At 45.1% G+C, this 13,852-nt stretch overlaps 1 protein-coding gene across 2 annotated transcripts in view; it reads right to left on the bottom strand.

The window, feature by feature from the left end:
- Tnfrsf21 (TNF receptor superfamily member 21) overlaps positions 1-13,852 on the bottom strand; it is a 74,699-nt gene that overhangs the window by 48,084 nt on the left and 12,763 nt on the right. For both annotated transcript variants that reach the window (XM_027387469.2, XM_027387468.1), the window contains 2 exons: positions 4,670-5,318; positions 2,716-3,210 (listed from right to left, as the gene is read on the bottom strand). In XM_027387469.2, the coding sequence (XP_027243270.1) occupies positions 2,716-3,210; positions 4,670-5,318 (1,144 nt within the window). The remainder of the gene's footprint in view (positions 1-2,715; positions 3,211-4,669; positions 5,319-13,852) is intronic.

Raw genomic sequence — 13,852 nt, 5'->3', positions numbered from 1 at the left:
GATAACCAGAGGGTTGATGGTGGGTGCATAGAACCACAATGCATTGTACCTGTGTACGAAACCGTCACGTAATAACAACTTTTTAAAAGAAGAGCCCAGCCTGTCCCTCTTACAGTGGGCAGGGGTAGAGGAGGTCTCACAGAACTTCTGATAGAAAACTCCTGGGCTTTCGGTCCTCACTCTCACAAGCCACTCAGTGTGAATGGACGAGCAGCAGATCTTCTGATGCGGGATAATCAGAGCACAATGCGGTCAGATCAACGAGGCTTTGTTTACAGAGAACTCAGGTGCACCTGGTGTGGCCTCCGCTGAACAGAACCTCTCATTGTAATAGGATTTTACCTGCCTGCACTCTTGAAACCAGCAATTTGGAAAGGAAAGGTCGTCCTTGCAGAAACGCTTCAAACATAAATATCCTGATGCAGAAACCTGGGAAGGGCTACTTACTAAACTGTGGGAAGGGCTACACCTGACGGACATGACCGAAAGGCACCCACTGAAGCGGCAAAAGGTTGGATTTGCCACTTCCGCTCCTCTTTTATAAAAAGGACACAGGGTATTTCATAAGGTGAAAAGAGCTGTCTCAAAACAAGAGCAAGAGCAAGCTGGGCACAGGAATAGGGGTCTTCTTTACCCTCTCCTCACGGCTTCTCCTGATAGAATTATGCTGCATAGGAAGCTATTAAAAAGGTTTTGATGGGGAGTGGGTGAAGCTTTTCCAGTCACTAGGTTTCCAGGAGTCGCCTTAGTGGGTACACACAGACTCTCAACCAGGCGAGTCCAATCCACACACAGCCCAAGGAACACAGGCATCCTGGGTGAGCACAAGGCCCAGCATACTCACGGGTGACAAATTCAGGCTGCCAAGTCAAAAAAGTTGGACAGCTCTGGGAGTCTGCACCAGGCCAAGGGCTGCTACAGCATCCCAGCATCCCACTGACCATTCTCCCCAGGCGCTATGGGAAGCAGACTAAGTTAGGTTTTAATGTCAGCCCCGCCACCCCCCCAACCCCACACACAAAATTTCAGGAAAGTGTGAGAACCTGATAAATACAGGGGAGGAGGACAAACTCCTACCACACTGGAAAAAACACTCTTCATTCACTCTGGCATCTTTCCTCTCGGCCTCTGAAGGCTCAGAAGAGTTGGGACTGTTATAAACTATGTAGCTCCGTCTGTTTTCTTTTACCTAATATAAATGTCTCTTTTGACTGGGTGAAATGTCCCATTGTACATACACACTTCACCCATTTCGCTACTTCCCTAAAATTAGTACTTCATTCGTTTACAGTGTTTATGATCCACAAAGCTAGGTTAAGTGGCTATGAGGTTAGCCAGGCATGGCATCCCATACCTCTGATCCCAACACTAGAGAGGCTGACATGGGAGAATTGCAAGTTCAAGGCTTTCCTGGCTACAGAGCAAGATCTTGTCTTAAGCTGCCTTCCTCTCCCCCACAAGAGAGCGTTTATGTTCGTTCACTTAACTTGCTTAAAAAAAAAAATCCTGTTTATACTTCTGTGATAGAGTCCCAGAAATAGACTTACTAGACCAAACAGTGTAAGCATTTTCGGCATTCACTAGAGAAGACCATGCCCAGGCTATAGGAAGGTGAGCAACACCTTTATCTGTAACTGGAAAGGAAACATCTGAACGGGATTTCCAGAGCCGGCCTTCACTCAGGAAAGGAAGCCGCAACCACAGCAGGGGAACAAAATTGCAGCCTTCAAGTCAAACCGAGCCCAGAGACAAATAAGTACTATAAGCTATTTTTGCCTTTGAAAAAGAAAAGAGCAAAATATTCCAGCGTCTATCCACACACACAGACTACTAAGTGAGAGACGTAGGACACAGCCTCAGATGAGGAGGAACCTCTTACGTTGTGGGTGTCGATCATCTAAAAGACCTTTCTGCCCCCTGGATTGAGTGAGATGCTAAACATTTAGGTAGGAGGCATGTCCAAGGGAATGTAAAGATATATAAAGATATATATTGAAAAGCAAAGTTCACATCTATAATCTTGCAGCCCAGCTAGCTTACAGCAATTTAGTTTTGGATTCCCTTTATTTTTTCCTAGCCCTGTGGCATAGAAAGGGGCAGTGTGGGCTAGCAATACGGCTCTGTGTGTTAAAAGCTCTTACTACACAAGCCTGAGTTTGATCCCTGAAATCCGACGTAGGAGGAGATAACTGACTCCCAAAAGTTGTCCTCTGACTTACACGTGTGTGTGTGTGTGTGTGTGTGTGTGTGTGTGTGTGTGTGTGTGTGTACATGTACACACAGCATAACCGTACACTAATAACATGTTGTTGTTTTTTTTTTTAATTTTTAAAACAGAAAAGAGGAAGAGCTCCAGTACTAAGAGGTGCAGTCTAGTGCCATCGGTCCTGAACACCAACTAGCCTCTTGTTTGGGCAAAACTCTGTGAATTACATTCCTTCATTTGTCTAATGACATAGCTAAACAAAAAGCCCCTCCAAGTGACTCTCGGGTTTCTGATTCTGTAACATTTTCCAGTTTCAATAGTGCCGGAGAGGGAAATGGAAAGAGTTGACTATATGGAATAGACAACCAGAAACATTTTCTAGAATGCACTAGATCAAGAAGCACTTGGAGAAGGAAGGGGCCTCCTGAAACTATGGGTTTCCCACTCCTTTAGACAACAGGCGTGCGGCTGAGGGCTCTGCAAGCACAAAGGAAACAGAACAGGCTCACCATGGCCATTGCAGTAGTAGATCCACTTCTCCCGGTTCTGAGTTGGAGTCGAGGATTTCTTGAGCCCCGCCTTTTCCACAATGGCACTGGGGTCCTGCCGGGGCCCCTTTTTGAGAGTCCGGGAACTCTTGCGGATACTGCACACCACAATCAGCACCAGCACCAGCAGGAGGAAGAGCACAATCATCCAAGGTAAATGCTCATTGATGTCAAAATGCTTATGCAGGTTCTGTCTGGGATGGCCCCGCTTGGGGGCCTTGATGGCCGTGCTGGACTTCTCCCCAGTGGCCTCCATGGATGTCGGTAGCAGTTTCAGAATGTGTCTGTGGTGGGGGCCTTGCTGGTGGGTAACTTGTGGTGGGCTTGGGAGGGTCTTGTTGGTGCCTTCCTTCCCACTTGTTGAACTTGTGTTGTCGGGAACTGTCCCTTCCTGGATGCCACCTGGTACCTTTGGTCTAACAGAGGCAGTAGAGTTGGATTCTGTTGAGTTCATGCCTAGAAGAAAGAGTAAGGAGGGGAGAAGAGCTTTTCCATATTTGGGCATCTACACATTCTCTCCTATCCCTGGTCATGGCAGACAAAGAAGAGGTGACTGCTGGAGCTTCAGGTCAAATATTATTTTGAACATTTTCATAAAGGTCCTAACAGCATCTTTATATAGAAATAAAGATCTAAATAGTTAAACTCAGTTTCTGGTACCCACAACATGGGGATACAGCTTTTGAGCTGCAAATAGCTTTTCCTAGACTTCAAGTACTAAGTGGACAAGTGTGCATCTGTCACTAGTCAACCCTCCACCGATTCAATTACACTGAGAGCTCAACTCACTCCAATTAAAATCCTTTGCTCATTCTCCTCCTCCCTCGCCTTTAGTTTTATTTCATAGCTCAGTGGTGAGACAGAGCTTATGACTAGGATACAGAAAAGAGCTCCAGCTCAAATCCAACCCTGCACAACAGGTCAGTAAATAAAAGAAGGCTGGACTCTCCAGCAGCTGCAGCCAACAGATTACACAGGGCTGGGGCTGGCTCTGTGGACTTCTCTAAGCCATTTCCACATTAGTCATCATGGAAGAGTGTGAGGAATGGGAGCTGAGAGTCTCTGGGGACAGAACCTGGCCTGTGTCAGCCCCCAAAGCTCCTCACACCCATTTCTGCATCTCAAAATGGTGGACATGAAGAAGCATCCCCTACAGTTATCAATGAAGACCAGGCATCGGCACACTTAACAGTGTGCTAGGAGGCACAGTTTACATTGGTTGTCGTGGCATGGAAACTAAATGCCATGAGAAAAGATAAGGCAAACTGAACCTCTGCCTACGTGTCAACTGGAATGCTAGGCAAACAGGGATACTGGACAAAGGACATGAAGTCGGGACTGCTGGAAAAAACATTAAATTGTTCTTTTCCAGGTGTGAGGGCTGGTTATCTTTCCTTAGATTTAAATTTGTTTGTTTTCTGAAGTTTCTAACTTCCCTTCTTGTGATTTTTGGACAACAGTCTTCCTTCCTTCCAGATATTATAGCAAGTTCCCCCTTACTTTTCTCCTTCTGGCTTTGTCTACCCAGGATTAACTCCATGTTGCATAATTTTTTAATCTAAAAGAAGCCTTAAACATTTAAAATCACTCACTGGGCAATTTCGAAGCCGAAAGCTGAAAGGGTTGAGTGATTTACATGAGGTCACACACTGTCCTTATTTCTCTCCATTCTTATTTGGTGGTTTGATGTAACCTAGTTTTTCAATATCTGTTGTCTCCTAATAGAAACCTTCTGAGTTTAAATGTTTCTATTAAGTCTAAAGAAGCCAAATTTAATTAGCCACAAAAAATGAAGGTTCCCTTCTCCGAGGGATGATTTTAGGTTTAGCAAAGTGGAGATAACATCCTTAGTTATAAGCCCACTCTACTGGGCTCAAAGCCTTCCTCCAGCAAGCAATTCATAAGGTTAAGTTACCTTGGGGCTCATAGGTGGAGGAAGGGACTTCATGGGATTCCATGTGCTCAGGGTGAGAAAAGATAGCTGTGCCAGGGGAAGGTGGGGTTGTGCTGGAGGGCAGGCGTGTGCCACAGACGTTGTCTGTCTCCTTGGTCCCCGGCTTGACCACCACCAGGTTCTGACCCAGACAGTCTGTGTGGGCTTTGCATTTCATCACACTGGAAGGCACATCAGAGAAGGTACCCCGAGCACACTGCTTACACCGCACATCCTCATTCTCCGTCCCTTTCTTCCGCACACCCCAGCCCACGGGGCACACTGTGTGGGGAGCGCAGGTACCATTAGACTGATACATTCCAGGTGGGCAAGTGCATTCCCGGTCAGTCAAGGCAGCACAAGGTAATCTCTCGATCATCGGCCACGGGCATGGCTGACTACAGTCATGGCATCTCTCTATGCCATTCTCATGCCTGGTAAAGGTGCCCGTGGGGCAACTGCTGCAAACACGCAGGCTCATGTTGGTACAGTGCTCGGAGACATAGGTTCCTGCCGGACACTTATCACAGGTTAGCACCTGGCCAGTGGTACGGTCAATGTGGCGGTATGTGCCCGTGAGACTCGGAGTCTTTTGTTCTAGCTGAGCTGTGGTGGTGCTGAGGAATCCAAGCTGAAAGAAATAAGATAGGTATCAGACAGCAACAGGGGAGAACAAAGCACCAGAAACTGCAACGACACTGTCATCGTCACTATTCAGAATCTGGCTGGTACCACATTAGCTTGACACCAGAAGCAGGGAGGAGCCTGTACTGTAGCTGACATGCCTGATAATAAACTTTTGTTTTGTTTTTACAAACAAGCAGGCATACTCTTGACATTTCTAGTATGTGCTTTAACAGAGCTGATGCTTTTGGAGTCGAACCCTGTTTGTCCAGTCTCTGAAGGCCACAACTGATAGGTGCATATTCCTGTAGGCACCCACTGAGGGATCTATGCATTGAGCTGGGTCCAGCAGGAACAATTCAGCAGCCATGTCATGCATAAAATAAAAGCTTCACCCAGCAATCAGAATCACACCAGCTTCCTGAATAAAAACTTGGGGGACCTGGTGGTCGTGGTGATTGGTGGCCTATACCTTTAATCCCAGCACTTGGGAGGCAGAGGCAGGTAGATCTCTGAGTTTGAGGCTAGCCTGGTCTACATAGTGAGTTCCAGGACAGCCAGGGCTACATAGTGAGACCATAGCTCAAAAAAAAAAAAAAAAAAAAAAAAAAAAAAAAAAAAAAAAAAAAACTAAAAGGCTTGGAGAGCACAAATCCTAAGATGTAGTAAGTAGCAGAGAGTCACAGCTTTCTTATGGCTGTGGAAACAGTGAGGTTCAACAGTTCTTACCATCCTCAGTAAGATAGAGAAGTTTATAAGAAAATAACGGTTGCCTCAACCTCGAGCTACCAGCTCCAGTGCAAATTCCTTCTAGATTCCTTCTAGAGTTACATCTACCCTGGTAGACAAAATAACAAAGCAAGAACTTTTGCAAAGTCATCAAGCATTTCTATTGTGGCATCTTGAAAGTTAACCTGAGTTTATTCCTTCCCAACCACGTTCAAGTGAGGCCAGGGTTCAAGTGAGCCTGAAAGGGCAGTGGGGGCGGTCAGGGGTGGGAAGTGGTTGATTTTCTCATTGAGAAATGTAATTTCATCTTGGAGACTGAGAAAGCAAAGAGCCTGCTATTTGCAACAAGTCTGTGTCTTCTTCCCTTTCACCGTTGGCTTTGCCCTCCTTTTCCTGCTCCTTCTACTTGCACAAGGAGCCCAGACCCCCTCTTCCTAGCCCAGCAGATGCACTGGGTGGAGGAAACCATCTGCAGGGTGAAGCCCAGGCACAAGATTAGTTTAGTGGCTCCACTCCCACTTAGACTCAGAATTGTGCACTGTGGAGAGATACATAAAGCTCTAGAAAACAGAGCCTCAACACCAGCCTCCGCCATTCAGGGCTCTAATCCACACGGCCACCTGAAGTATGCTTGTGGCTGACTGTCCACCAGACCAGGTTAGGATTCAGACTTGTGCTCTCAGTCTAAGATGGGAAATGATAGGTACTGTACCAGTTCCCTGGTGTCTCACTTGTCAGAGGTCACCTAGCAGTGTACAAAACCCACCCACAACCCCACATTCCCTACATTCTATACCACACTTGCTGCATCTTGATTTCTTGGGGTAAAGGGTGATTGTTAGTTGTTAGTTCATTTTGAAGATATTTTCTTTTGAGGTAGGGTCTTACTTCATAAGCCAGACTGGCCTCATACTTGTGGCAATCCTGACTCGGACTCCCCAGTTGCTGGGACTACAGGTATGAACCACTGAACTGGGCTAGTTATTTTGATATTTTTCTTTTACACAGTTTGTTTTGTTGATACAAGCTGTCAATATACAGCCCAGGTTAATGTCAAACTTGCAATTCTCCTGCCTCAGACTCCCAAGCGCTGAGATTACAGGTAGGCACAACAAAGCCTGGTTGATTTATCAGTTTTTTGTTTTTTGTTTTTTTTGATTTATCAGTTCTTAAGAGACTATACCATTGACCTCATACAATTCTATCTCCTGCAAACAGAATAAAGGAGAATGTAGATTAACTGTGTTTGGTGAAGTGGAAGAAACCAATGGGGCAGAAGCAAGCCCTGAGCTGGACAAAGATCACAGGGCTGCCTCTTGGCCAAGGAGCAATGGGAGGTAGGCTCCAAGCCCCTCAATTATGTCTCCAACAAGCTTCTCTGCTTTGCAGAGCTTAACCAGGCATCTGGGTAAGGGTCCATTTAAAGTAAACTTACTACTAAAGCAGTGAATACGGGGCCTCTAAAGTCTCTTCTGATTTTAGACAATGGCTAATCCCACTGTGCCAAAAACTAGGTAGAGCATCCCACTAGCTGCCTTTTCCTCCCAGAGACAGAAAGGGAGGAAGAGACAGGACACCCAAGAATATCTATTCTCCCAAGAGCTTTCAGTCAACTAAGAAGTCTCTATCTGAACTAGAGCTTTCCCATGAGGTACGAAAACACTTGCCCATAATTCTGACACCAAGGAGGCTTGGTGGAGAGGATCGCAGGGTCCAAGCCAGTCTGGGCTACATAAAGAGACTTTGTTCCAAAACAAAACAATATCCCCTTGTGATGCCACATGATTGTAAACCCAGTGCTTGAGAGGCTGAAGTCGGAGGATTGGGAGTTCAAGGCTATCCTCGGCTACATGGCAAGTTTGAAACTAACTTGAGCTACCTGAGGACATGTCTCAAGATGTACAGATAGACAGACAGACAGAGTGCATAAAATACACACACACACAGTAGCTTTTTCCTCTAACCTGGGGCTCTGGGCAGAGATGAGATCGATCAAGTGAAAGACAGAATATAAAATGGCCCCTGCACGATATAAAAAGATGATCGTGAAAGCTAATACTAGAAAAACAAAGCAAAACACTGGAACAGGGACTCAAAGTCATTGGTAGGTGCTAGATGGTGAGAGCAGGAAAGCAGAGGCTGGGTCCCTCCAATACGACCCTTGATTCCCAGGTTTGTATAAACATGAATAAGACAGATCAGGGAGGTCTACCAAAGTCTCAGGCCTCAAACTTGGCCCTGAAATTGCCTGGGGAGTTTAGGGAGCTGGCTCAGTAGTTAAAGTGTTTGCCACGCAAGCATGAAAACGAACACAATTCCAAACACTAGAGTCTATGCAAAGAGCAAGTGGGTGCCACGGTCTACAATAATTCCAGCATAGGAAGTCAGGGGATCCCCAGAGCAAACTGGCTAGAGACTACCCATATCAATGAGCTCTGTGTTTGATTGGGAGCCCCTGCTCACTGAATAGGGTGGAAGAATAATTGAAGATGATTCCCAACATCAACCTCAGGCCTCCATGTGCACACCCACCCACACATGCAAGCACTCACACAAGGAAGTGGAAAAAGAAAAAAATAACACTGTCTGGGATGATTTTTGAAAATACTTTCATATGTCCCATCTTATCTCTGAGATCATGGTGAATCTATGACAGGGTGAGGAAGTTGTTTGATTTGGCTGTGGGTTTTCTTGCCTTTGAGCTCTTTGACACTAAGGCAGGACCCCTCTGGCTCTAATATTCTTGGACCCTGAGCCACATTTATTTTGGACACGGTCCAATGCCACTGTCAGAGTCACTCCTCCATCTCCTCCCAACCTGGCATTTTTAATTACCTCAATATTGTTCTCTATTAGCATTTTACCACCCAGAATAAACATCCTTGTGACAATTCTACCACTTTGGAACTACAGAGAGTTAACTGTGGACAGTTAACTAGACCCTTCACTGAGCATTTGCACGTAATACATATACACTTGAGTCAGCTTCTCCATTCTCTTGTTTGGGTTTGGTTTTATGTATGCAAAGGGAAAAAGACAACCACCCCAGAAGTCTGGGATTTCTTTTTGACTAACTTCTGTTACATCACCAAGATCTATCTGTTCGAACATACAAACTGCCTCATTCTGACAGTTGATCTCTCTCTACAGAATGCATACAGGCTAGAGAGCTGGCTCAGCTGTGAAAGGCTAGGCTTACAACAAATAGAATGGGTACTCTTTACTTTACAGGGTCTTCCCTCTGGGGCTGTGTTGACTGCTTTCTTGTATTTAGGTCAGAGTACATTTTTCTATCTTTCGTACTTCCTTCTTCCTCTTCATGTGCCCCACCCATCTCCCTGTTTGCTTTTCTCCTTATTCCACATGGCCAACACAATCACACTGCTCTCAGCCTTTTGTGACCCAAAACGCAATCCATAACCTGAAGCCCTTGCTCCATTCTCTCATCCCTAAATGATATAAAACATACACATGAATACGTGTGTGTGTGTGTGTGTGTGTGTGTGTGTGTGTGTGTGTGTGTGTGTGTACACACACACATACATATGTACCCATGGGTGGATTGGGCTAGTGTCAAAAGAACTGCATACAGATTGTGAAAACAGGACATATTCTTACCCAACCTACACACACACACACACACACACACACACACACACACACACACACACACACATATATATATATATATATATATATATATATATATATATATATATATATGCATGCACCCATGGGTGGATTAGGCTAGAGTCAAAAGAAGAACTGCACACAGATTGTGAAAATGGGACATATTCTTACCCAACCTGTCTCAAAGTCAACGGGATCTTGGTTTGCTCACTCACTTACAAAATTAGCAGGTTGGGCTAGTATTCAATCAACCCTAACTTCTGTACCTTGTGATTTTGTCAAGTGCCACCATCCTTATGTAGCCTTTAGAACTCTCCCCAGATACCTAGATGCCAAGCAGATGAGCAAGCGGCCCACCACATTTCCTGTTTCTGTCCATCATATTAGTGCCTAATTACATAGTGTCTCCTAATGTTGGTTGGCAGCCTCCTAAGTGTATATACTTATCTTCCCTTAATGGTTATAAGCAGCTCAAGGCCAGAGACTGACATATAGACTGCATTTCCTCCCTTGCTCAACTACCAAATGAAGACTAGAACAATAATAAGCAAAGCATCCTTCAAGCCAGTGGCCAGCAAAGGAAATCCAGCATGCCAGCTGTTCTTACAAGGAAGCCTTGTAGAATCCAGACACTGATGGAGAGAGCGCTCATGGCTGCTTTAATGCTTCTGTGGAAAAGCTGAAAAGCTACAACATGACCAGAGACCTCAAGTGGCCTACTGCTGTCAGTTGGCCCCCAACTCCCAGCATGAGCATCCAAAGAAATACAAACAATACAGAGAGCAGAAGCTCACGGGAACCCCCCAGGAATCCACCATGGGCTTCTCAGTGAGCACTGAGCTCTCTCTCTCTCCCTCTTTCTACACCCACTCTAACTCACACACTCAGGATGATGCCTTCACACCCAGCTTGAAACTCTCACTTCCCACCTGACATCCGATGAAAAGCAAAGTCATCCAGACAGACAAGACTTCCTCCTGGATGCTGTCCCTGCCTTCCATCCCCAACTTAAAAGCCCTCCTCTGTTCCTTTTTTCCCTATATATCTGTCATCATTTTCTACTTACACATTTATCTACTTGTGTGTCTTCCCTGCAATGCAGGACACGGTGTAAACTCAGCACCCATTCATTGGGCCAGAGAACCTCTGTTCCCTTCGTGAAGAAAAGGGATGGGTTGATATGACCCATTGATACTATCCAAATCCTCAGAGACCCAGTTCATGGTCTATCTGACAAGGACTTGTGATTAAAAGGGTGAAGTTGACCATAAATAATTAGAATTAGTAAGTTAAAGGGTGGTGATGGGGGATGTTTCTGGCAGTGACAAACCCCCAAACCTTCCACAATGGTACCACAATATTAACTGGAGATCTAAATAAAGCATCCCTGTTCCCTTCATCATGAAAGCAAAGAGTTCATTCACTTCCAAAGACCCTGAGGACATTGCTCTGTCTTAACAGAACTACAATTGCCTTATAGGAACTGCTTTCTTCATGGTACCGAAAACAAAAAGCTAATATACTAAAGGGTTCAAATATTCACCTCTCATTTAAAAAAAAAAAAAGAAAAGGAAAGAAAATCACCTCCATGCTTAATTAAGATTATAGGTAGCATAAGAAACTTAGTTTCTCTCTGTGTTTAAACTGCAGTTATTATGAAAATTCCATTTATCCAAGGATGAACTCACTTCACCAACAATAAATGAGGTAAATATCAGCATGCAGTCCCAAACTACATATTTGGTAGAAATATCACAGGTGCTTGTTGAATGATCAAAAGCTTAAAAGGGAGAAAGAACCAAATGCCATGCAGAAAGCAGTAGTTGGTTTACATGACTCGCTGTGAGGTCTTCCAGGATCTCACTGCTCATCCTGGTGACCCGCAGCAAACCTATGATGTGTCACCTGTACTTTACAGCACAGAGATAGGCCTGGCTGAAGACAAGAAGTACCCGGATGTGTGAGAACACTCGTCAGAATGTTGACATCTATTTGTTCTTCAACAATTTCCTTTCCATGACCTCATCCTCGAAACAAACAAGAGATCCCTTGTAGTTTAAGGGTTACAATAGATTTGTGTCATTGACATTGTTGTTGTTGGTGGTGTGTGTGTGTGTGTGTGTGTGTGTGTGTGTGTGTGTGTGTGTGTGTATGTACATGCGTGCACATGCCTGTGGGGAGGCTGAGGAGAATGGTAGAATGTCCTGCTCTATCAATCTCCACTTTATTCCCTTGAGACAGGATCTCTCATTGAAACTGGAGCTTGTGTTTCAACTAGACTGGCAGCCAGCAATCCTCCTGTCCCTAGTCTCAACAATGCTAGGGTTACAGGTGCACACAAGGCCACATCCAGTTCTTTACATCAGTGCCAGGGATCCAAACTCAGGTCATCACACTCGTACAACCAGCATCTTACCCATGGAGCCATCTCCCCTGCCACAGACATAAGTCACTTTTGCCCCCTATCAAGTTCTAATAATCTAATGTGAAATAAGCAAACTCAAGGCAGACACAGACCTGCTTTTCCTTGTGGGCAAACAGGAAAATTTCTCTGGAGTTTGATGCAGAATTTTTTCAATGCTGCATAAAGCTAGTATTTTTTTTTTAAATAAGAATTTCAGTTACTGTAGAGACTGTAAGGTAATCAAGTTTCCCTGAGAGGATGACTGTGACGTAGATATGCTACCAGATGACAAAGGGTTAACAGCCATAGAGAGATGGGCAGCCCTCAGAATTGCTGACCATTTTATCTGGGGCATCATTTTTAGTTTGTGATATCAACATACTAGACGGCTAGAAGTAACCCGGATTTCAAGGCCCGGGATGGGGAGTGGGGGTGGTGATAACAAAATGCAGAAAAGGGAACTGTTCAAGGACAAAGTTTCCACAAACCACAGGCAGAGCATTTCCAGTTATGTTACAGAAATTTGGTTGGCTCTCTCTCATTTTCTACTGCCCTGATAGGAAGGAAAGGAAGGAAGGAAGGAAGGAAGGAAGGAAGGAAGGAAGGAAGGAAGGAAGGAGGAAAGAAAGGAAGGAGGAAGGAAGGAATCGGGAAAGAAAGGAGGAAAGACAGCAAGCAAGCTGCCTCCTGTCTCCTACCAGAGAAAAAGAATCAGGGACTGTTTTTAAAGCTGATGACTATAGAAGGATGCCAAAGCCAGAATGTGCTGACTGTAGGAACAGAAGGAGGCAAGCTCAGGGGACACTGGAGAGGAAAAAAACCAGGAAGATTTTGCCCAGGAGCTGTTTTCTTGGGAACCTGCAATGCAGGAGAAAATACATACAACACTCAGTCAATGGACCACAGAGCCACCTCCCTCCATCCCAGGTGCCAGTTAGCTCTCTGCCCTCAGCCCACTAAGAGGTGTCAATACAGTGCCCGCTCCATAGTAAATGAAGTGGCATCACATAGAAAACAGGAGGAGACGATGGAAGGATGCTCTTCATGCTGACTGGCCATGTCTGGAAGAGCATGTTATTCCAGCAAAATCCCCTTTTCCAGCCAATAAAGCAACTTAGGCTACAAAGTATAAGGAAAACCTATTTAAGCCTAGAATGTACCACATAGACCCTGATCTTCCAGGGACTAGCTGGCTGTGATATTGTGATAATAAGAAATACAGATTCAGTCTCCTCAGGTAGTTCCTGTTACAAAGTGGGAAACCTCCAAAAAACTAGGGTTTTTTGTACGTTAATGAGATGACAGGGGCTGGAGGCTCTGAGACATCTCCACCAAGATCTGAGTGATCAGAAAACAGCTGCACCCCAATCTCCAAGATAGGGAGAGGTTAGGTTAATCACCAATAGCTAGTGATGTAGTCAATCATGCCTTCATAACGATGCCTCCATAAAACCCTAAAAGGACAAGGTTCAGAGAGCTCACAGCTAGCTGAACAGGTGCAAATACCTGGAGGGTGAAGTGTCAAGAGTGGACACAGCAGCTCCGCAGTGCTTCCTATTTGGCTGCCCTATGCATGTCTTCCTTTGTATCCTTTAGAATTTCCTGTATAGTGAGTGATAAACAGAAAGTGCTTCCCTAAGATATGTGAGGCTATACTTGCAAGTCAACTGGACCCCAGAGGGTTATGGGATCTCGGATTTACAGACAACCTGAAGCCCGGGTGACAACCTGGGTTTTGCTATTGATGTTTGAAGTCAGGGTCAGTCTTAGGGAACTGA

Source organism: Cricetulus griseus (assembly GCF_003668045.3).
Source record: "Cricetulus griseus strain 17A/GY chromosome 1 unlocalized genomic scaffold, alternate assembly CriGri-PICRH-1.0 chr1_1, whole genome shotgun sequence".
In the NCBI taxonomy this organism is placed as follows: domain Eukaryota; kingdom Metazoa; phylum Chordata; class Mammalia; order Rodentia; family Cricetidae; genus Cricetulus; species Cricetulus griseus.
This window is presented reverse-complemented; position numbering and strand designations above follow the sequence as displayed.